We start from the raw sequence: 24,843 nt of genomic DNA, 5'->3' as shown, positions 1-24,843 counted from the left end.
TAGAAGTGTTCACTACTAAGGATGGCTGTCAATTAATAGAAATCTTTACAAATGGCCTGCAGAACAGCACTGACATTTTTTAAAAGATTTCATTTATTTATTTAAGAGAGAGAGAGCGAGCAAGAGCCCCAGCGTGTTGGTCCAGGAAGGAGGGAAATAAACAGACTCTGTGCTAAGCATAGAGCCCAAGGCATGGCTATCCCAAGATCCTAAGATTATGACCTGAGCCACAACCAAGAATTAGACACTCACCACTCAACTGCCTGAGCCACCTGAGCAACCCAGGTGCCACAAGCCTGACATTTTCATACCTCAGTGTGAATTTATCATTAAGTCAAAGAGAGATTTGAAAGTCTCTTGGTCTACTTCCACAACAATTTAACCTTTTTTCACTTTTCTCTTCAAGGCAACAAGTCACATATTAGAACCCTTATGTTAAAAGGGCTTCGCCCATCTCGACTAACAAGAAATGGATTTACAGCCTTGCACTTAGCAGTTTACAAGGTACAGTATTTTTCTTCCCATAATACCGTATTACAACTTAAGATGATGTGTATCTTCAGACTGCTGCTGCCCTTCCTCCACTTCACCCTCCTCCTCTTTTTCTTCTTCTCCTCCTCCTTTTTCCTCCTATTCTTCTTTTTCCTCTTCTCCTTCTTGTTGTTCTTCTCTTCTTCCTCCTTTTCCTCCTCCTCCTCCTTCTCCTTTTTCTCCTTCTCCTTCTCCTTCTTTCTTCTTTCTTCTCCTCCTACCTCTCCCTCCTCCTCCACCTTCTCCTCCCCCTCCACCACCTCCTCCTCCCCCTCCCCTCCTCCTCCCCCTCCACCTTCTCCTCCCCCTCCACCTTCTCCTCCCCCTCCACCACCTCCTCCTCCTCCTCCTCCTCCTCCTCCTCCTCCTCCTCCTCCTCCTCCTCCTCCTCCTCCTCCTCCTCCTCCTTCTTCTTCTTCTTCTTCTTCTTCTTCTTCTTCTTCTTCTTCTTCTTCTTCTTCTTCTTCTTCTTCTTCTTCCTCTTCTTCCTGTGTGTGTGGGGGAGTTGGCAAATTAGTAATCATAAAAAACATTCAGAGTGACTAAAGCATTACATTACTAGGGGAAGCTCTTTCTCTATATTGACCTGGTATCATCCATATACCAGGCACATACTCTGTAATACTTTGCATGTTTAACTCATTTAAGTCTCACAAGAAACTATAAGTGAATACTATTACTGTCTCTGAGATTACATGGTTAGTTAATGGGTTAGCCTGGATTTAGGACCTGGCCTTCTGGTCCCTTTGCCAGAGCTTCTCACCAAGAGACCAAGCTGCCTCTGTGCAGTAGAGGATGAGGTTGTCTTTAAGAATGAAAGAAGCACATTGAAGCTACATTTATTTTTCTGCACATTTACCTTAATTAAAAATATCTCTAGAGGCACCTGGGTGGCTCACTTGGTTAAGCATCTAACTCTTGATTTTGGCTCAGGTCACGATCTCAGGATCTTGAGATCGAGCCCTGCATGGGGCTCTGCACTGGGTGTGGAGTCTGCTCAAGATTCTCTCTCTCCCTCTGCCCTCCCTCCACCACTCCTCACATGGGCACTCATGCAACACACTCTCTCTCTCTCAAATAGATATATAAAATCTTTTTTAAAAAAAAACCTCTAGAGTTCCCTTTAGTTTCCTTCTTTTATTTTTCCTACTTTTTCTTCAGTTTATTTCCTTGCATCAGTCCCTGTTTCCCAGCTAATCTCAGTACTTGATCAAAGGTAAATATAAAACTGGATGGAAAAACTGGGATATTCAGTATTGGGATAGATCCTTGAAATTGTCATAATATAAATGTATAGAATATATAAAGTAAGTATAAATTGTTTCTTCTCTAATCATAATACTTTAATATATCATTTTACTTACTCTATACTTATGAGTTAAGTATTATACTAGGTTTTATATACATTATTTCTTTAACTATTAATATAACTTAGTGATATGCATAATACGGTTTTGTTCTTTTTGTTTTTTTTTTCAGTATTTAAATTTATTTATTTTTTCAGCGTAACAGTATTCATTGTTTTTGCACAACACCCAGTGCTCCATGCAATATGTGCTCTCCCTATAATACGGTTTTTTTTTATAGAAAAGGAAACCAAAGGTTGAAGTTAGATATCTAGTAAAGGTCAGAATAGTGATTGGAATCAAGTGCAGTTGGCTCATACTCTCAGACTCTCATTATATTGCATATTTTGTTCTTTCTCAATTTTATGTGAATCTGTGACAGGATTTTATTTCAGTTTTGTATGTGCAGGAGTTGGGAGGGGGGCAGCTGTTGCTCATATCAGGATCACTTCTCACTAGGTTCCCTCCCCAGACCTTTAGAGTTTATCATGGTGAGGGGAAGGAAGCCTTATCTTCCCATGATTCAGATTCACATATTCCTGTGATTCATGGTGCAAATGCTCTAATATTCATGCTTTTTTGAGCCCAGCCAATACCTAGTCATTTTTTTTTTCCTGTGAGAAAGCATCAGTTATGTGCTAACTTGTTTTTAATACCTCCTAACCATCCTGTGAAACTTGAATTGAGGCTGAGTTCAGGATATGGCAAGCAGAGTCTGATCTCGCTTTTCTGCTGACTAGCAGGAGATGAAAGTAGAAGAGCTCCAAAAAATAAGAAGCAACTTAAGGAAGTATGCGAAACCATGAATTCTGAATCTGACTGGGGAGGGGGGGTTCCTTTCTATATTGGTTTGTTTTCCTAATAATATGACACAATCATAGAAATGCATTTTGAGTGATTTAGTGCTACAATCTTTATAGAATTTCTTCTACTTCTGTTTATCAAAACTAAATTTCCATGTTTAGAATCGCCTTTGCTCTATTTCTTATGAAGGATATATGGACTAGCTATTTTTTAGCAAGTTTAAACAAATTTAGAGTCTTAGGACATAAGGTGGGCAAAAATTTTGAAAAGGCTATAATAAAGTACATGATTATTCTACTTATTCCTTAACAAAGACAAAAACAAATTAAATTTGCAATTTCCTTTGGGGGCACCTGGGTGGCTCGGTGGGTTAAAGCCTCTGCCTTCCGCTCAGGTCATGATCCCAGGGTCCTGGGATCGAGCCCCACGTCTGGCTCTCTGCTCCTCGGAGAGCCTGCTTCCTCCTCTCTCTGTCTGCCTCCCTGCCTACCTATGATCTCTCTCTCTCTGTCAAATAAATAAATAAAATCTTTTAAAAAAATAAAATAAAAAATAAATTTACAATTTCTTTTAAAACACAGAAGGAATATAAAGTAGCCATTCATACTACCACTGCATTAAATCTAGTTCTAATTATCCATTCCCTAACCTGCCTAAGAAAAAGAAAATCCACTTACATCACAATACAATGATCAAAATCAGAAAATTTAATATTGATGCAATACTATAATCTATAGTCCAGATTCAAATTTGATTAGTTATCTTATTAGTGTCATTTATAAAAAGCTGTTTATATTTTTCTTGTTTAGAATTGATTCCAGAGTCATTCATTTTTAGTTTTCTTGTCTCAGAATCACTTTTATCTAAAAGAACTTTCCTTGCCTTTATTTCTTTTCCTTTCCTTTCTTATCTTGATTTAATTATTTTGGTTCACACAAAACAGTTAGTTACTTATGTATATTTATTTGGATTTTTATAAATATTTCAAGTGAACTTAATTTTTTCTTACCACTCACAAAATGAATAATCTGATTTTCACATCTTTTTATTGTTCACATCAGCAGCTCATTTAATCATACACCCTGGCATGCTGGGTCCAACTCAGAGCTGGGTAGTTTTTACCAGTAGGGCAACTCTGCTTTCATTAATAATAATGGAACAGGTGTTTTGTTTTTTAATTCCATGTGGCTGGTTAGCATTCCTCTTACTTGTTTTGTTTGTTTTTGATATATTTTTGTTTAGGTTTTTTTTTTTAATAGGGGCTAGATTTATTGAGGTATAATTTATGTACAATAAAATTCACAATTTTAAGTGGGCAATTTGATGACTTTTAAAGATGTATGTAGTCATGTCCTGTCATCACAGTCATGATATAGAACTTTTTATCATATAAAAAATTTCCTTCATACCCTTTCTGTAGTCAATTTCTTCCTTTATCCCCCTGACCTCTTGAAAACATACATGTTTTCAATCAGTATAATTTTTCCCTTTCTAGAATTTACCTAAATGCAATTCATTCAGTATGTTTTCTCTTCTATACAGTTTCTGTTACTTAGCATAATACTATTGTATGTTCAGTAATTAATTTATTTTATGGTGGATCTATATTCCTTTCTATGTATATAGTACCATTTGTTCAACAATTTACTTATTATGGACAGATGACTTGCTTCCATATTTTGACTGTTATAAAGTTGCTGTTAATATTCATGTGCAGATCTTTTTTGAATGTTTGTTTTTATTTCTCTTGGGCAATGTGTAGGAATGTAATTGGTGGATCACATCATAAGTGCATGTTTATTTTATAAGAAATGCCAAGCCCTTTACCAAGTTAGTTATATCATCTTCCATTTCCATTAGCAATGTGTTTGTTTCTAATGATTATGTTATACAGTCTTGCCAACACTTGGTCAATATTTTTTATTTTAGCCTTTCTATTGGATGTATATTAATTTTTGATTAATTTGCATTTCTCTAGTGACTAATGAAGTTGAATAGATTTTTATGTGCTTATTTATCACCTTTTTTTTTTTTGCTCTAGTGTCTTTTCAAATCTTTATCCCATTTTTAAATTTGGTTTATTGTTTTCCTGAATTATAAGAAAAGATGTGTTTTATGTATTTGGATACAGGTCCTTTGTTGGATATACATTTTGCAAAATTTTCCCATCTGTGGCTTGCCTTTTCATTTTCTTATAGAAAAGCTTATATGCCTTATTTCTTAACTGATTAGTGATTACATTATAGTTCTTCAATAAACATATGCACTATCTATTAATATCAGACTATTTCACTTTAAATGTAAGAACTATCCATAGTATGATTCCACCTTATCTTCATTCTTTATACTATTGTTGACTTATACATTATATCTATATATGTTGTAAATTCCAATATATTGTTAGAATTTTGTGATAAATACTTCATATCCTTTAGAGAAAATATATTTAATTTTTAGCACATTGGTTATAATAAACCTATGTATGATTTTCTCTGTACAGTGCTTTTTAGAGTCCATTGAGCTTCATAAATATGTAAGTTTATGCTTTCATCAATTTCAGAAATTTTTATAATTATTTTTTCAAATATGTATGTTAGAATGTTTGGTAATCTTCCACACTCTGTTCGTTTTCTTCTATATTCTTTCTCTCTATTTTTAAATTTTGATTATTTCTAATTACTTGAATTCAAGTTCAAAAATGATTCCTCTGCCATCTCCCATCTGATGATAATCTACTAAGAGTTATTCATTTCAGATACCATATTTTTCAGGTCTAGGATTTCCCTTGATGTTAAAATATAATTTCAATTTCTTTTCTATGTTTACCCATCTGTTCCTTTGTTTTTCCATATTTTCCTTTAACTTAGTGAATCTATCATTAATGACTATTTTAAATCCCTTATCTGTTGTCTCTAATATCTGGATTACCCCATTGTTTATTTCTATTGAATGTTTTTTCTCTTGACTGTATATTCCATTTTCCAGTTTTTTCACATATTTTAAAATTTTTTATTGGAAGTTAGACATTATGTGTTATTTGTTATAATAAATCATCATGTTATCTTCCTTTAAAGATGTTGAGTTTTGTTTTGTTTTGTTTTTGGAAGGCAGTTACATTTCACCTAGTCAATCTTGATTTGATTTTTTGTGAGTTTGGGTCTATTTGAGTTTCAAACTTGACCTAAAAGCATACCTCCTACGCTAGGATGTGGTCCTTATTCCTGAATATGGTTCTTACTCCAAAGGTGTGTATTTTTGATATCTTACCTGATTGCCCAAGTCACTTAGTAAAGTCTCCATTATGGTTTCTGGAACTACAAAATTTCCTATTACTCCATGATCTCTTCCATAATTACCATATACTTTCCAGCTATAAATCAGTGATCTTATCTACTAAAGAGTCTCTCTGTTTCTGCACAGTTCAACTCATAAATCCATAGTGAATCTCAATGCAGATGTCTATAGTCCTCTCTTTGTGTAGCTGCTTCTTCTTCTACAGTTACCTTGTTTAACAAATTGCGGTCATTTTATAATCCCAGAAATTTAATCTCAATTGCTAACTCATTATGATTGCCCTTTCACTTTCTCTTCTGTGACAGAGAAATATCTCTGGTAGAAAGTGAGAGCACTCATGGAATATTGTGGAGGCTTACCCTATGGCTTTCCCTTCTTCCAAAGATCACAGTCTTTTGTTCATGTTCTTCAATGACTTAGAACAGTGTGTCATATATGTATCTGTGTGCCATATTATGTATCTGACCTCTCAGTAGGGGAAATCTGTACATGTTATTTAGTCATGCCCCCATCTATTTTTAGATTACTTCCAAAATGATCTTCATAAGTCGCATATCTGTAATGTCAATGTTCTATTTAAAAATTACTGTTGTTATCCATTACCTGCATAACAAAATTCAAGCTCCTAAATAAGATATTCAAAATCCCTTAATTCACAATTTTGCTGGAATCACTTTTCAGGTTTCTTACGGTCACTGCTCTTTTAACTCTAATGGTTTTTGAATTTAATATGCATAAGAATTATATGGTAACTACGTGTTTAAAATGAATATTTCTCTCCACATCTCACTTCAATTAAATTTTGTACATACAGAATATGCTTGGAACCTAAAATTTTAACAAACAACCAAGGCAATTTTGATGTAAGCAGTTTTTTGATGTAAGCTAAATTATAAGGATCATTGTTCAAGTCTTGCAACTCAAATTGTGGTAAGAAGACCAGCAGCTCCTGCCTCAAATGAGAGATTTTTAGAAATGCAGAACCTCATTCCCTATCCCACCCCTAACCAACGAGAATGAGTTTTTGTTTTTTGTTCTTAATCCCAGCTGACAGTTTTACATACTAAAATTTGTAAAGCACTGTTCTAGATTACTTCATTCATTAGGACAAGCATTTTTCATACTCCAGTGTTTTTACTCTTATTATTTCTTCCACTTAAATATATTTTGATTTCTTTATTTCTTAAGAGATTATTACATATTTGATGTGGTCCTTATTCCTGAATATGGTTCAGGATAAGATAAATTGAGCTTCCTTAAGGCTTCTTGAACTCCCAAGCAGATTTTATTGTACTCTCTTTAGGGTTTCAATTACAAATTCACATTGTTTTATATTACAACACTTATAGTTATTTATTTGGATATTTCATATGTTGTTTTGTGAACTTATAGCATTGGGAGTAAGTCTTTTTCTTTAATTACTCAGTGTAATAGTCTTGAGAAATTAATGAGTATCCAACATTAGCACAAATAATACTTGATATTGACTGATATAATATACCTTAATAAAGACTGTCAGCTTAGGAGCTAGACTATTTATTTACATATCTCAGTTCTGAGACTTACTAACTATGCATCTTTAAACATATTAGTCTCTCCCTCAGTCTCTGAAATGGGGAAGAATAGCATATTTTATTGAGTGGTTTATAGTTTTAAAAAGGACAAACTATACACAGTACTTAGTGAAATACCTAGGATATAGCATGTACTCAGTTAAAAGTTAATTATCATTGTTGAACTTTCATTTCAAGCAAATATTTATTGAAGACCTAATGTTCAGCCATTTTTAAAAAAGATTTTATTTACTTACTTATTGATTGATTGATTTGAGAGCGAGAGAGAGCACACATGTGCCAGCCCATGAGCATGGGGGCACAGGGGGAAGGAGAGGGAGAGACAGAATCCCAAGCAGACTCCATGCTGAGCACATAGCCCAACACAGGGCTTATCTCACAACCTGAGATCATGACCTGAGCCAAAACCGAGTCAGGAGCTTAACTGACTGAACACTCAGGTGCCCCTAATGTTCAGCGATTTTATACAGAAAACAAACAAAAAAGATCACGTCTTCTGGATTGTAACATTCTAAAGAGATGAGAATATGTAATCCTAAAAACATCAAAGTAGTGAAGTCTACACTTAGATCAATGGATTCCAAGTTTTTTTATTATATGCTTCATAAAATTATCTCTCCAAATGCATATATTTGTTAAAAAATCATAACTATGAACAAAATTATAAACAAATAGGTCTAAGCAAAAATACGCTCTCTGGCAGACAGTGTTAAAATTTGTTGGTGTAAGTCCATATTTCATCTATCCTTTTTGATAATATCAAAATATTTTTACAAGCTTATTTTCAAATATGATTAGCTATTCATTAATTTTACCTGGAAATTTGGCTTACAAAAAGCTCAAATTACTAGAAAGAAAATTGCTAGCATGCCAGCTCTGCTATTTTCCTTCCCTTCTTCTTATATTAATGATATACATTTCTTCTGTGATTTTTTTCCACAGGAATCTTTTAAAAATAATCTGCCAATTTTTTAGAGATAAATTCAGTTAAAATTAGATATTAAAATCTATAAAGCCACTAAATTTAGCACACATGAGCAATAATGCATCTATAGGTACTAAACGCTAAAGAAAAAAGTGAGAAGTAACTCAACTACTCTCCATTTGGAATTATAAGTATTTTCTTTTTGTATTATTTAACACCGGGAAATGGAAGAAGGGTCAGCAGAGGTGATGAGAAAAAAAAGTTCAAAAGCAAATTTAGAGGACTTACCTTGAGTACAGATACTCAGTCTGAGTGTTCTCTTTTTCCTTTCCTCTTTCCAAATTTCAAGCAAAGTCAAGTATTCCTGTCACACCAACCTTTAATAAGTGATATCTTTTGCAGAGGTAAATTGAGAATTGTTTCAGCAAGAGGAATGTAGGTGTGAACTTTCATGAGCAGTTATTTTTATACTGATTAATGGATCCTTTCATTGGAGATGTCTGTGATGCATGAGGCAGCTCTAGTCCATTAAACTTTAATGCCTGGAACTAAATATGTTTCATACTGAAGCTCTGTATACTCCCTTGCCCTAAAAGAAACCTTAATATTCTTCGAAGACTACAAAACTGCTTTTTTACCTTTTTCCCTACTTGCACAAATAAGCTATAATAATTACTGGGCTGGGTAACTTGCGTTGTAAAGATACTTAAGTAAGCACATTATTAAAATATATACTTACATTTGCCTGTTTCTACCCTGAGAAACCCAGTCATCTTTCCAAACCAAGGTCTGGTCTTCCTTACAGCTTGATGTGACATTTCGGGGACTCTTAGACTATTTGAGTTAGATAGGGTATTATAGAAAATAATTTAGCCCAGCTATGACATCCTGCAGGTGAAGGTAATGAGGTATTTCATGATTAAACATATTTGGAGATAAAATGGACTAAGATGGAAGATGAATGTTCTCATAGGTCAATCTTGGTGACATTAATATTAATATATGAAATTATACTTGTAAGAATCTTGAGTTTACAAATATTATACATACATTATACAATTTAATCCTGTTACAACCCTATACACGGATACAGCAGGTATTAGATTCCCTTTTTACAAGGAGAAGAACAAATGGTCAGGGCTTATACATGAAAGGCAAAAAAATGAGAGTAGAATATTAGGGGTGAAGGTGACATGTTGTATGCAGAAAAGCATAGGACTTAAAATCAGAAAGTCTAAGTTCAAATCCCAGTTTAGCTTTTATTTAAGTGTACATTAAAGAAACATATTTTTTGGTATGTTATGCCAGTTGAGTTCTCAAAAAGCAGGCTCTGAAAGGGATTTTGGTGTACAGGAGATTTATTTGAAAGTGACACCTGTGAAAGGCAAGGAAGGCAGTAGAATAGTCTGGGGAAGCTGTCAGACCACGGTGCAAACATACTAAAATCCTTACCCGCCCAATAGGAACTCCAGAGCAAAAATTGCCTATTACAGGAGTAATGCTTGAGTGGCAATGGCTGGTTCTTTTACCAATGATGGTTCTTTTACCATCAGCTTTCCCAGTCAATGACTGGGGACCACCTTGAAAAGATCTCACCTCTACTGCTGGAGTGGATCCTTGAAAGAGGTAGCTGGAGTGGATCCTTGAAGGAGGTAACTAAGGGATGCTGCCAGCTAAACACTCTTCTTGAAGGAAATCTGAATAGCATATCTCTACATCTGCCAAACAATGTGAAATTCTCAGTATTTTATACCAAATGAAAAAGGGAAATTATTTATCTGTATATGTAGTATTGCTCAATTGTGTAGATAATAATTAATTACAAAAATTATGTCAAGCATTATGCAAAATGCATTACATTATTTGATTTAATCCTCATAACAACTCTGAGATTAGTACTGTTATGATCTCCATTATAGAAAAAAAAAAAAAACAACAACAAACATTGCTTAAGAAGTTAGGGAACATGTCTCAAATGTAGGAAGTGGCCATTATATGCAAACACAAGTTTACTTTGCTGTGCTAGTCTGTGCTCTATCTAATTTCATGAAGGTCCATACCTGAGAAAAAGAATGGAAGGAAACATGCATAAATGATAATAGTGATTATATGGAGGTACTACAGGTTATAAATTGTTATTTATTCTTTTACTCTATTTTCTACATTTTTGCCATGACGTGTTCTAGTTGTCTGTCAAAGCATAACAAATCACCCCAAACTTAGTCCTCTAATACAACAGTTATTTTATTATTCTTATGGATTCTCAGTTCAAGAATTCTGACAAGACACACAGGGATGGCTTGATTCTGCTCAACTTATTTAGGGCCTCAGCTGAGAAGACATAAATAACTGGGGTACTTCATCAACCAGGGAACTGGAATCCCTGAATCACATATCTGGTGCTTGGGCTAGAATGACTGTAAGTCTGGCTGTAGCTGGGTCATTTGATTGGAAAGTTTGTAAATGATATGCAGCTTTTCTGTGTAACCTGGGATTCCTTATAGCCTGTCTGCCTCAAGGTATTCAGACTTCTTACATGGTAGCTAATAGCTTTAAAAATAAGTTTTCCAGAAAATAGAAGGAATATATTTTGCTTTTTATGACCTAGTCTTAGAGGAAACATAATTTACTTCTACCACATTCTTTTGGTCAGAACCTATCTATTTGAGAAGATTATAAATGAATTAGTGCCATGTTTTAAAACCTCCAGAGGACATATTTCCATAATCAGAAGAATGTACATTTTAGACATTAAAATTCCCAGTTTATTTTTTACTCTGAAATAAATTTAGCAAAATAAACAATAACAACAAAACAAATGAGTGAATGTGTGTGTGTGTATTTAACTTATGAGATTTGGTGGTAGAGAATCTAAGCTCTCTGACACTAATGGTTACTTATCTTGGCTTTATCTGTAGTAACAATCACAGAGCTAATAGCAGGCAGGATATGAGATGCTGTGTTACAGTTTTATGCATAGTAGAAAATTGGACGTGCTAACATTACAAAAACTTTTTACCCATTTACATAAATCTTTAATGGTCTATTGTATCACAAATCCACTTTTTCAAGGATTTGCTGGACAGATTTGTCCAAGCCTTACTCAACCACACGTGAATTTTCTTTTGTTTAAAAATTAATAGCATACAGGAATTCCTGGGTGGCACAGTTGGTTAAACATTGGACTCTCAGACTCTTGGTTGGACACTTGGTTTTGGCTCAGGTCATGCTCTCATCGTCATGAAATTGAGCCCCATCTCTGGCTCTGCATTAAGCACAGGGCCTGCTTAAGATTCTCTCCCTCTCCTTCTGCCCTTTGCTCCACAACTCTCTCTCTCATAAATATATAAATCTTTAAAACGGTTCAACAGGAAGATCTAAAAATTTTAAATATCTATGCCCTAATGTGGGAGCAGCCAACTGTATAAACCAATTAAAAGCAAAATCAAAGAAACACATCGACAATAATTCAATAATAGTAGGTGACTTTAACACCCCCTCACTGAGATGGACAGATCATCCAAGCAAAAGATCAACAAGGAAATAAAGGCCTTAAATGACACACTGGACCAGATGGACATGACAGATATATTCAGAACATTCCATCCCAGGGCAACAGAATACACATTCTTCTCTAGTGCACATAGAACATTCTCCAGAATAGATCACATCCTGGGTCACAAATCCGGTCTCAACCAGTACCAAATATGGAGGGATCATTCCCTGCATATTTTCAGATCACAATGCTCTGAAGCTAGAACTCAATCACAAGAGGAAAGTTGGAAAGAAGCCAAATACATGGAGGTTAAAGAGCATCCTACTAAAGAATGAATGGGTCAACCAGGAAATTAAAGAAGAAGTGAAAAAATTCATGGAAACAAATGAAATGTGAACACAACTGTTCAAAATCTGTGGGACACAGCAAAGGCAGTCCTGAGAGGAAAGTATATAGCCATACAAGGCTTTCTAAAGAAACAAGAAAAGTCTCAAGTACACAACCTAACCCTACACCTAAAGGAGCTAGAAAAAGAACAGCAAAGAAAGCCTAACCCCAGCAGGAGAAATAATAAAGATCAGAGCAGAAAACAATGAAATAGAAACTGAGAGAAGAGTAGAACAAATCAACAAAACTGGAGCTGATTCTTTGAAAGAATTAATAAGATTGATAAACCGCTGGTGAGACTTACCAAAAAGAAAAAAGAAAGGACCCGTGTAAATAAAATTATGAATGAAAGAGGAGAGATCACAACTAACACCAAAGAAAAACAATTATAAGAACATATTATGAGCAACTATACACCAGCAAATTTGACAATCTGAAATGAATGGATGCATTCGTAGAGACATATAAACTACCACAACTGAACCAGGAAGAAATAGAAAACCTGAACAGACCCATAACCAGTAAGGAGACTGAAGCAGTCATCAAAAATCTGCAAAAAAAAAAAAAAAAAAAAAAAGCCCAGGGCCAGACGGCTTCCCAGAGGAATTCTACCAAACATTTAAAGAAGAATTGTTTCCTATTCTCCTGAAACTGTTCCAAAAAATAGAAATGGAAGGAAAACTTCCAAACTCATTTTATGAGGCCAACATCACCTTGATCCCAAAACAAGACAAGGATCCCATCAAAAAAGAGAACTACAGATCAATATCCTTGATGAACACAGATGCAATAATTCTCACGAAAATACTAGCCAATAGGATCCAATAGTACATTAAAAGGATTATTCACCAGGACCAAGTGGGATTTATTCCTGGGCTGCATGGTTGGTTCAACATCTGCAAATCAATCAATGTGATACAATACATTAATACAAGAAATAACAAGAACCATATGATACTCTCAATAGATGCTGAAAAAGCATTTGATAAAGTATAGCATCATTTTTTGATCAAAAGTCTTCAAAGTATAGGGATAGAGGGCACATACCTCAATATAATCAAAGCCATCTATGAAAAACCCACAGCAAATATCATTATCAATGGGGAAAAACTGAGAGATTTTCCACTAAGATCAGGAACACCTCAGGGATGTCCATTATCATCACTGCTATTCAACATGGTACCAGAAGTCCTAGCCTCAGCAATCAGAAAACAAAAAGAAATTAAAAACATCCAAATCAGCAAAGAAGAGTCTAACCTCTCACTCTTTGCAGATGATATGATACTATATGTGGAAAACCCAAAAGTCTCCACTCCAAAACTGCTAGAACTTGGAAAGGAATTCACTAAAGTGTCAGGATATAAAATCAATGCACAGAAATCAGTTGTATTTCTATACACCAAAAACAAGACAGAAGAAAGAGAAATTAAGGAGTCAATCTCCTTTACAATTGCACCCGAAACCATAAGATACCTAGGAATAAACCTAACCAAAGAGGCAAATAATCTGTCCTCAGAAAACTATAAAGTACTCATGAAAGAAATTGAGGAAGACACAAAGAAATGGAAAAGCTTTCCATGCTCATGGAATGAAAGAATAAATATTGTGAAAATGTCTATGCTACCTAAAGCAATCTATACATTTAATGCAATCCCTATCAAAATACCATCTTTTTTTTTCAAAGAAATGGAACAAATAATCCTAAAATTTATATGGAACCAGAAAAGACCCTGAGTAGCCAGAGGAATGTTGAAAAAGAAAACCAAAGTTGGTGGCATCACAATTCCAGACTTCAAGCTCTATTACAAAGCTGTCATCATCAAGATGATATGGTACTGGCACAAAAACAGACACATACATCAATGGAACAGAATAGAGAGCCCAGAAATAGACCCTCAACTCTATGGTCAACTAATCTTCAACAAAGCAGGAAAGAGTATCCAATCGTAAAAAGACAGCCTCTTCAACAAATGGTGTTGGGAAAATTGGACAGCACATGCAAAAAAATGAAACTGGACCATTTCCTTACACCACACACAAAAATAGACTCAAAATGGATGAAAGACCTCAATGTGAGACAGGAATCCCTCAAAATCCTTGAGGAGAACACAAGCAGCAACCTCTTCAACCTCAGCTGCAGCAACTTCTTCCCAGAAACATCACAAAAGGCAAGGGAAGCAAGGGCAAAAATGAACTATTGGGATTTCACCAAGATCAAAAGCTTTTGCACAGCATAGGAAGCAGTCAACAAAACCAAAAGACAACTGACAGAAAAGGAGAAGACATTTGCAAATGGCATATCAGATAAAGGACTAGCATCCAAAATCTATAAATAACTTATCAAACTCAACACCCAAAGCACAAATAATCCAATCAATAAATGGGCAGAGGACATGAACATGAACATGTCTTCTGCAAAGAAGACATCCAGATGGCCAACAGACACATGAAAAAAATGCTCCACATCACTCAGCATCAGGGAAATACAAATCAAAACCACAATGAGATACCACCTCACACTAGTCAGAATGGCTAAAATTAACAAGTCAGGAAATGACAGATGTTGGATAGGATGTGGAAAAAGGGGAACCCTCTTACACTATTGGTAGGAATGCAATCTGGTGCAGCTACTCTGAAAAACAGCATGGCGGTTCCTCATTAATTGAAAATAGAGCTACCCTATGACCCAGCAATAGCATTACTGAGTAGTTACCCTACAGATACAAATGTAGTGATCCAAAGGGGCACATGCACCCAAATGTTTATAGTAGAAATGTCCACAATAGCCAAACTATGGAAAGAATGTAGATGTCCATCAACAGATGGATGGATAAAGAAGTGGTATATATATACGATGGAATACTGTGCAGCCATCAAAAGAAATGAAATCTTGCCATTTGCAACGACGTGTACGCAACTAGAGAGTATTATGCTGAGTGAAATAAGCCAATCAGAGAATGACAATTATCATATCATCTCCCTGATATGAGCAATTTGAGAGGCTCAGTGGGGAATTTGGGGGGTAGGGAAGGAAAAAAATGAAACAAGATGGGATTGGGAGGGAGACAAACCATAAGAGACTCAATCTCTTGGGAGGGAGACAAACCATAAGTGACTCTTAATCTCACAAAACAAACTAAGGGTTGCTGTGGGGGAGGTATGGAGAGGGTGGTTGCATTATGGACATTTGGGAAGGTATGTGATATGGTGAGTGCTGTGAAGTGTGTAAGCCTGACGATTCATAGACTTGTACCCCTGGGGCAAATAATACATTGTATTTTAATTAAAATAATTAGTTTATAAAAGAGAAAATCTCTTCTGAAAAATAAAACATTTTACTTTTCCTTTCCAATTTAGATGTTTTTATTTCTTTATCTTGCCTATTCCAGCTAGAACGTCCAGTACTACATTGAGTAAGAGTGGTGAAAGTGGCATCCTTCTCTTGTTGCTGGTATTATAGGAAAAATTTTCAAAATTTCAAAATTGAGTATGATGTTAGCTATAAATTTGTTATGCATGGACTTTATATGTTTAAATTTATTTCTTCTATATCCAAATTGTTAAGAGTTTTTTATAATAAATGATGTTGAATTTATAAAAAAAATCTTTAAAATTAACTAATTAATTAATATTGGACACATTAATGCATAACAGAGGCTTATTCATCCCACACTTTAGAATGCTGCTGTGTGTTCCATTGAATACTCATGGTGTAAATTTGGCTAGATACTACATAAGGGAAAACCTGTCAGTTCTCCAGAAGGCTATTCCCTATCCAATTCTTAAGGGTCATTCTTTTAAAAAATTCGCCCTTAGATACTTGTTATATATTAAAGAGTCCAAGCAATTAGTAATATCAGCTTTGTCATATTTAAAATTTATCTATATTATTTTATATGAATGTCTACACCACATTGCTGACTTTTTAAATTATTCCATTAGAACTCAATACTTCAGTAGAGCAGGGGAAAAATATTTGGGACTCATCAGTCAAATGCAACAAAATACTGCAAAAGTACATCCTCTCTTTGATATTGGAACTAAGGAAAGATCAGCTAAAGCACCATGGATCGTCAAATGTGAAGCATGAACTTTGGAGTTGAGCAGACCAGAATTTATGTCTAGCTCCAACATTTTAAGTGTTTAAGTCCAACACTTAAAATGTTGGAGCTAGACATACTCCAAACCTTAAAATCGACTTAAGGTTCTATAAGTACTTTAAATTCTTTGAGTCTGACTACTGTCAGCCATGGTAAGGATAATAGTATTTTTCTCATAGGTAAGTTGTGAATCTGGAATAGATATAGATGATGTCAATAAAACATTTTATATTGCCTTTAGCCCATAATAAACAATTTTTAAGAAGCAATGCTTGTTTTGTTACATTCTCTTTAACATAGCTTGGGAAGGTAAACGTTCTATCTTTATATTACCTAGTAAAAAAAAATTTAGGTCAATCAGAGGTCAACTTGAGAAATCTAAACAAGATATGGAAGAATAATTTAGTACTTCAAACCGACCTCAATATTTGACTATTCTGAAGAAATCAGGACAGACTTTCTCTTACATTCCACAAATTTTGGCCAAATAATAAAAAAAATAAAGATAGTTGAGAAAAGGATGGATATGCATTACTAGAATCTGCCTGATAAGTATTTCATATATTCCATTGCTTTACATGTAATTATTTTAACATAGCCTTGTACAGAGCTTGTCATAAGGTAAACATTCATTAATAGATATTTGTCGATAAAGAGTATCCATCTGTCTGTGAATTTTACAAGTTCTTCATATATTAAATATAAAAACCACTTGTAAGTGTTATATATTGTGAATAGTACTCCATTTTGTCATTTATCTTATTGTACTTTTAATACTTTAAGTTTATCATGTTTTCCTTCTATTTTAAAAAGTGATTTTGTGCTTACAAAGACTTTCTCCATTTCCCTGAATTTAAATGCCTACCCATCTGCAGGGAAAAATGTTTTAAGGTGATATCTTTTTATTTGCCTCAGAGACTTTAGCCCTTACCTGTCTTTAGTCCTCACCATTTAAAAATAATAGTTATTGGGGCGCCTGGGTGGCTCAGTGGGTTAAAGCCTCTGCCTTCGGCTCAGGTCATGATCCCAGGGTCCTGGGATCGAGCCCCGCATCAGGCTCTCTGCTTGGCAGGGAGCCTGCTTCCTCCTCTCTCTCTCTCTGCCTGCCTCTCTCCCTACTTGTGATCTCTATCTGTCAAATAAATAAATAAAATCTTTAAAAAGATTCATGATGTTGGAGTTAATTCCTGTGAATTACTTTTTTTTTTTTCCTGGAGGAAGCAGAACTGATAGACATTTCCTGTTCCCAGTAATGTTTCAGAGTTTTCCTATGTTTTAATACTTTGACTAATGCAGGGAGTAACTAATGAAGCAGAGGACATGAAGTTGTAGGGAGAAGGTAAAGGCAAAGGAAAAACAGGAGTTAGATGATGGAGTCAACTCACTTTCTTATTTGGAAGTTTTCACTAAGGACCAAACTGAACCCCAGTCTTATATGTCCAATAAACAATGAGTTTATTGAGCATTACTTTGCCAGGTACCTTCCAAGTACTTTGAATGTATTTCAAGTACTTTGAATGTATTATCACATCAGTTGTGAATGCATAGTTTGTATGTGTATGACATCAGGACATACAGTTATTTTTCCCTTTATTTATAACCAAGGAACTTAGTATTAAAGGAATTATGCAACTTGCTCCAGTTGACATAGTCATTAGCAGAGCTGGGGTTCTAACTTAGGGAGGTAATTCTAGTACCCACAGTCTTAACCCTTAGGATCTCATGTATCTCAAACTTCACATATGAAAAATAAAATATTTTATTTCTACCTCAAAAACCACATCTTCCTGATTCTTCCCTAACTCATTATCATGTCATTCTCCTGCCAACTCTATAGTTGAATTTTGGAAAAATTCAAACACCAAATACTCTGACCTACAAGACCCTATAAGATCTGACCTACAAGACCTATAAGGATGTCTTAGACCTCCTCTTGAACATTACTTTTCCTTTCTTTATTTTTAACTTTCTATAACACATTGGCCTTCAAACATACTAAGTTTATTTCCATCTTAGGAAATTATGTGTTTCACACTTAACTGCTCCTTAATCTTCAGTGGCTGTCCTTGAAATTGTGGCTTGGATTTCTCTTTTTTGGTATTTACCATTTATCTTAAAGTGTACCTTCTCAGAGAAGTAAAGCTTTCCCTGACTGCTCAATTTAAAGTAGCCACGTTATTATTCGCTAGTTTTCCTTCACAGTCATTGGTACTTTATAATACTGTATATAATATTTTTATTTGTTTATTTATTTATTTTTACTTATTTTGGAGAGAAAGCATGTGCCGGGAGGAAGGGAGGGGCAGAGGGAGAGGGACAGGAGAGAGAGGGGAGAGAGAGAATCCCAAGCAGACTCCCCACTAAATGTGGAGCCTGATGAGGAGCTCAGTCCCAGGACCCTGAGATCATGATCTGAGCCAAAGTGAAGACTTGGATGCTCAACTGACTGAGCCACCCACACACTGTCTTGTTTATTTTTTATTTTATCTCTTTCCTCTTACATATACTCAGTAAAAATGTAAGTTCCATGAAAGCAGAATTTTAACTGTCTTATTCAGTGCCATGTTTCCTCTGCTCAGAACAGTTTCACATGCCATATATGTCCAAGAAGTGTTTGTTAAGTGTATGAAAGGTTTATTGAAAAAGAGAATAATGTCATCAAAACTGTGTATAAGAATGATTATTTAGTAGCAGTAAGGAGGCTGGACTGCAGTAGGAAAAGGCTTAATCACAGAGACTAGTGAGAAGACTGTAAAATGGAGGGTGACGTCAGAAATAAGAAAAAATATAGGAAATACTAGTGAGTTAGAACCAACAGAATTCTGAAACTGATTGAGTCAAAGGACTCAATGATATTTAGAGTAAGAAAATGTCATTAATGTGAATAAGAACTACTAGGAGATGACAGATAACACTGGGAAAATTATGAATGGTATTTGCAAGAGCAATTTTTAATTTTAAATTTAAGATGTTATAGGCAGGATGTATAGAATTTGGACTTAAAGGAATTTGGACTAAAGATGAAGTTATCTGATTGTGTACGAATTGCCAAAGGTGGCATTTGGAATGAGAAAGTGTCTTGAGGCTAAGTTCACTTTTTTTTAAAAAATATTTTATTTATTTGACAGAGAGAAATCACAACTAGGCAGAGAGGCAGGCAGAGAGAGAGGAGGAAGCAGGCTCCCCGCGGAGCAGAGAGCCCGATGTGGGGCTCGATCCAGGACCCTGGGATCATGACCTGAGCCGAAGTCAGAGGCTTTAACTCACTGAGCCACCCAGGCGCCCCTAAGTTCACTTTTTGAAGGCAGACAAAAAGAGGAGGCAAGAAGAGATCATCTGACTATAGAGAGAAGGACTGACATTGGATTTGGTAAACAAGGTTACCTTCTGAAACTGAATAGGTTATTTCAGGACAGTGGTGAGTCCTTCTGTCTTAGGTGGAAGAAACTAGCATGGCAATTTCTCTCAATAATATAAGGCAAGCACAAAGGGAGAAGAGATGGTATGAGAAAGAGCAAAATTCAATGTGCAAGGAGCATAGTGAACTCAGTTGGGATTTATGTTAAGATTTGGGTATACATAGCTAGAGATTACTAAAGAAATGAATCACAGCTGTCAGGAGTGATTATCAATAACTTTTTTTGGAAGCTGAGAAAATGAAGGCAAGGACAGAGATAAAATTAGTTTAGCTTTAGTGGGAAAAAAAAAAGAATGGAGAAAACGCAAGTCTATATCTGAACAGAAGGGACCAATGGAATGCAGAGTATGCAGAGGTAAAATTTAAATACAGAGGTAAATTTAAAATACGGGTATGCAGAGTAGAAAATTTGGAAACTATAACATTAATTTGCCATTTAGAATTCTTTACCAAAGTTTTTTTACTTTTTTATAACTTCTTTTTTCAGTTACATGTAATAGGTTTAAGAAATCAACTTTTTTTTTAATGAGTGGATTTTCTTAACCAACAGTATTTGAAATAATATGTTTATGGATAAGTGCAATGGCCTATCTCATGAAGACTTGTCTTTCTTGCCACAGAGTGTGTTTGAGACCTATTAAAGTATTAAAGAAGTTGTGGTTTGAATTCTTACTTAGAGAAAGGGTTAAACATGTAGATCTTTCTTTGTATTCCCTTCCAATTTGGGGGTTTTATGAATATGACCATCCATATCACTCTTTTGAGTGTTCTGACTTATAAAATAAAGTATATAATAGTAATTTTTGTAGGATAACTTAGAGAAATATTTACTTTTTATTTTATTTTTTATTAACCATTCTGAAGGTCCTACCATTTACCAGGTTTAAATAAGTTAATGCATATGAAAGGTTAATTACATATTAAAAATTCAGTGAATGTAAATTGCTATTAATATTGCGAAAAGTTCCATATCTCTCCAAAGACAGAAATACAGTGCAAATAATAATATGAGGAAAGTAAGCATCTCTTTGGCGATTGCATAAATTATTCTAACTCAAAGGCCTAAATTCTACCTCAAACATCTTCACTGTCAAAATGAGTCAAGTTAGGAAAGACACTACTGATTAATTATGTATAGGCTCATGACACTGTGTGTCATTAATTATGTATAGGAGCCATGACACATATGTAAAGAAGAAGCAATTACTGAATTACCAGGAAATAGTCCACTGCAGTCAGTCCAATCATGCAGTTGCCAGAGAAAGCACATTTATTGGAGTGACCTACACATACGATTGAGTTGAGTTTGCAAGAGTCTCACCATAGGTAATGTCCTTTCTATCTTTCATGGTCAAGTGGTAGAGGATTGATTGAAACTGAATAGCCTTGTCATTTGTTCATACATTTCACCATTTGAGAGCTTCTCTTTGCTGTCTCATGTGCTCTTATGCCAGAAATCACACTTAGGTTTTCTTTGAGCACCTAAACTGGCTGACAGTCAGCGAATCGATATATCCTGTTACAGAGTGTCCAAACCTGCTATTAGTAGAAAAGTAACACTAAAGATGTGTTTCTTTACAGGACAGTGCAGAATTGATCACTTCTCTACTTCACAGTGGAGCTGACATACAGCAGGTTGGGTATGGTGGCCTCACTGCCCTGCATATTGCTACAATAGCGGGTCATCTGGAGGTAAGTCTCACCTTGGTCACCTGTGAAAACAGACCTGACTCTTTTGATTCTTATCTTAACTCTTTTCAAAAGCTGCTTTTCAGATTCTAGGAGTTGATTTATTTTTTAGCTACTGAACACATACATTTATTTTGAGGACCAAGTTAAACTATATAAATGTTCTTTTCATAGTCAATTCAGGCTGTTTTGTAAAAATGTAATCAAACATCAATTATATAAAGATGGCTGGATACACACAGGCTTTATAGAAGTGATTAAGAGCATAGGTTTTGGAGTCAGGCAATCACTTGCTGTGTTTACCTCATAAAAGTTTCTGTCATCTCTGCTTTTTTTCATTTATGAAATAGAAACTATAATAGGCTTATTTAATGATTAAATTAGAGAATCTATATAAAACACTTTTCAGATTGTCTCGTGGCTTAAGAATGAAATATCATTCATTCCCTTATGTATTATTTGATTTATTAAGCATCTGTTGTGCCACAGATATTGTTCTAGTTTTGAGGTGAGAGTAGTAAAAAATTAGGCAAAACTCCATTTTCTTGGAATTTAGCTGTAGAGAATGAGATGGACAATAAAGAAAAGAAAACATATAATATCAGTTAGTAATATGTACTAGAAAAATAAAACAAGGTAAAATAAAGAGTGAAGAAGTGGACACCATTTAAAATAAACTACATAGTGAAACTATATATAAAATATATGTGATAACACATGCAAAGACCCTATGTCAGAAAAGAATTAGTTATGTTTCAGGGATACAAATAAGCCAAAGTTATTAGTGTGGTATGAGCTAGAGATAAAGTGATGGAGATGGGGTCAAGTGGATGTTTACAAACAAGATCACAAAGTGTTTTTAAGACCATGGGAAGGACTCTGGACCGTGTCTTAGATTTAATTACTAAAATATTAATTTCATACATACAAAGCACTTTGTATTATTTATTTAATATACTGACAAATCCTCATGAAATAGTTTTTAATGTCACTGCCATTTTGTAGATATAAAACCATGACTCTTCTATAGCCATTGTCTTTACATATTGTAAAGCCAGTGAGGAAAAGAACCATGTCTGGAATCCTGGTCAGTTTACTCAAAATCCCATGATATTCACACTGTATATTATTTGTGGTAACAACAATATCTTTATTATTAAATAGTTATCTATTTCTCCCTTTTAGTCATGTTACAAGTTAAATTGTACTTTCTTCGCTAACACACACACATTTACGCCAACTGTGAGCAAGCAGAGCTACATATAAAATCATACATAAAACCTATAAAATGGGTGTGATCCACCTTCCTTAACAGCATCACTGTAAAGGGCTCTTACATTCAATAAATATTAACATATCTCATTGAGAGCAAAATAATTTCCTTCATGCTGACATTTCCACCTCTTACTAGCTCTTATTTCTCCCCCAAAATAGATGTTTTTGGTGAGATTCACTGTAAATATAAGTGAATCTGTGTTACGTATAAGAGGGGAAATTTCATTAGAATCACCTAAATACCAGTGTTTTCCAAAAAAGAGAACAACTGAGGCTAGTGATAAAGTAAATGGAAGGTAAACATTAAAAAGTCTGGGTGGAAGAATTGTTGAGGTAGACATTAAGTTCCAGTGGGATACATTCAATCTCTTAACGCTGGCACAGTTGAGGGAGTGGGAGTGGTATGGCAGAATCCTTTTTGTCTACTGCTGAGTTGATTACATTTGTGAGGGATAGAATTACAAGTTTCAAAAGCGAGGTGGTTAAGAGCTTGGCCTCTTCATCTCCTATTCAAATAGCTATTTTCTTTCTTTGTAAATCATGGTGTGAAAGGAAATATAATTCTACCAGCCTTAGGGCAAACTTTACCAAAATCATTCCAGATAGGTTGCTAATCTTGTCTTGCCTTTCTTCATGGATTCTCCAACTTCCTTTTTAGCTGTTGTAAACTTTTAGTGACTTTTATTGTCAATCACTGCTGGTGCATAAAGCAAGTGTCTATACATTAACCTTTATTCCCTTCTTATCTAATGGACTAATTAAGGCACAAATCAGATAATAAAAGAAAAGGATATTCAAAAAACCTGCAAGCATCATATTCAAATGCAGAATTTTTTTCTTTGAATTATTTTTCCAAAGCTATTAATTGCAATAAATACTCATTTTTAATATATTTTCTTTCCCCAATATTCATTTATTCATTTAATAAATATTTTTGAACCTCTACCTTTTCTATAGCATAGTGCTATAATATGGGAATGATATAAGAAAATATGACATACTTTTTCCTTCTAAGGCATTATAGTGTAGCTGGACACACAAAATTAATACACAGGAAAAATAATGAACAATTCAAAAGTAAAATAGGAAGGACAGAAGGGGAAAGAGTCAAAGATCAGAGTGAGTTTGGAAATTAGGAACAATTAGAAATGTGATAATTACATAGCAAGAAATGACAACACAAAATAAAAAGTGTTAAGAATTCACTGGTAATAGAGATCAACATGGACTGAAAGAGCTGGGGAAGGATTTATGAGAGATGTTTTGAAGTTGGACTTAACTTTAAAGAGTAGTGAGAACTGGACAGAGAAAAGAGGACTCATGTCCAGAAATGGTCAGGAGAATGAGTTGAACACATTTAGAGGAGAGTGAAAATAACGTTAGATGAACAGATTGTGAAGAGTCCCTACAAGTTAATTTGGATATTAGGAATGACCAGACTAAGGAAACTGAGAATATAAGTCCAAGGAGTTTAATTCACAATACACAATAAACAATTATTGTGTATGTTTTATAACACACATGCCTAGATGGTGTGGTAGATAAAGAGATAAATAGAAGACAGAAATTCCTCCTCTTCAAAGACACTTACAGCCAATAGGATTTTTTTCCCAACAGGAAATCACAAGCCATTGAGACTTTTTGAACAAGATAATGACTGGAGATTTGATAAATAACATATTGAAGAGGATTTCTTTGAACAAAGTGTTTGGTATGGATTCCAGAGTGATGATATAATGATTAAACAGACAGAGATAAAAGATTGGGTAAAGGAATCAATTTGGAGGAGAAATCAATTTGCTCCAACATGTTGATCTACTGACAACATCCAAATTTTCAAGTGGAAATATTCCTTAATCATTTATGATTAAAACACAGCACAACACACAATTAATTAAAATACAACATAACAAAATACACAACTAGCATTCAATAGAGAAATTGAGGTTTAGTGTAAGTATTTGAAAATTATATGTGAAGAGGTTATATTTGAAACCAGGATAA

At 34.6% G+C, this 24,843-nt stretch overlaps 1 protein-coding gene across 1 annotated transcript in view; it reads left to right on the top strand.

Annotated features, from left to right (window-relative positions):
• TNNI3K (TNNI3 interacting kinase) overlaps window positions 1–24,843 on the top strand; it is a 314,566-nt gene that overhangs the window by 21,905 nt on the left and 267,818 nt on the right. Inside the window, exons 5-6 of the mRNA XM_046006844.1 lie at window positions 407–504; window positions 21,457–21,567. Of these exons, the coding sequence (XP_045862800.1) occupies window positions 407–504; window positions 21,457–21,567 (209 nt within the window). The remainder of the gene's footprint in view (window positions 1–406; window positions 505–21,456; window positions 21,568–24,843) is intronic.

This window comes from Meles meles, chromosome 1 (genome assembly GCF_922984935.1).
Source record: "Meles meles chromosome 1, mMelMel3.1 paternal haplotype, whole genome shotgun sequence".
NCBI lineage: Eukaryota > Metazoa > Chordata > Mammalia > Carnivora > Mustelidae > Meles > Meles meles.
This window is presented reverse-complemented; position numbering and strand designations above follow the sequence as displayed.